The sequence below is a fragment of the Bombina bombina genome, chromosome 2, assembly GCF_027579735.1.
Source record: "Bombina bombina isolate aBomBom1 chromosome 2, aBomBom1.pri, whole genome shotgun sequence".
In the NCBI taxonomy this organism is placed as follows: domain Eukaryota; kingdom Metazoa; phylum Chordata; class Amphibia; order Anura; family Bombinatoridae; genus Bombina; species Bombina bombina.
Genome location: NC_069500.1, coordinates 21,698,851 through 21,699,228, shown reverse-complemented (window position 1 = coordinate 21,699,228; position 378 = coordinate 21,698,851). Strand labels below are relative to the sequence as shown.

Here is a 378-nt window from a genome sequence, read left to right as displayed (position 1 = left end):
TACAGATCTCAGACACAAGAGTCCCAGCTCTGCAGATAAGTACCGTTAGGCTGGAAACTGTTGGGGGGTGCTGGCTCCATGACTTCCTGTGTTCCAAGCCTCGTTCTAACTTCTAACTGAAACTCAAAGTCATGTGATTGTATAGGGTCTAGCTGCAGACTGGAGCTCCACTCTAGACAGGAAACATGTGACCTCCACTCAAAGCTTTTTTTTTTTTTTTTTTTTTTTTTTTAATCAACTTTAATGTAACAAACAAGCTATAGACTGTGACAATGATTATGAAAACGAAACATTTTGTAGCTTTCTTGCTCTTAATGTTCATTCACAGTGTTTTATGCAGATTGTGATTTATAAGGTAACCACTGTGAATGAACATTA

The 378-nt window shown here is 38.1% G+C and overlaps 1 protein-coding gene across 1 annotated transcript in view; it reads right to left on the bottom strand.

The window, feature by feature from the left end:
* GALT (galactose-1-phosphate uridylyltransferase) overlaps window positions 1-123 on the bottom strand; it is a 46,343-nt gene extending 46,220 nt beyond the window's left edge. The window contains exon 1 of the mRNA XM_053700392.1: window positions 44-123. Within this exon, the coding sequence (XP_053556367.1) occupies window positions 44-80 (37 nt within the window). The 5' untranslated portion in view covers window positions 81-123. The remainder of the gene's footprint in view (window positions 1-43) is intronic.
* Window positions 124-378: the final 255 nt, after the last annotated feature.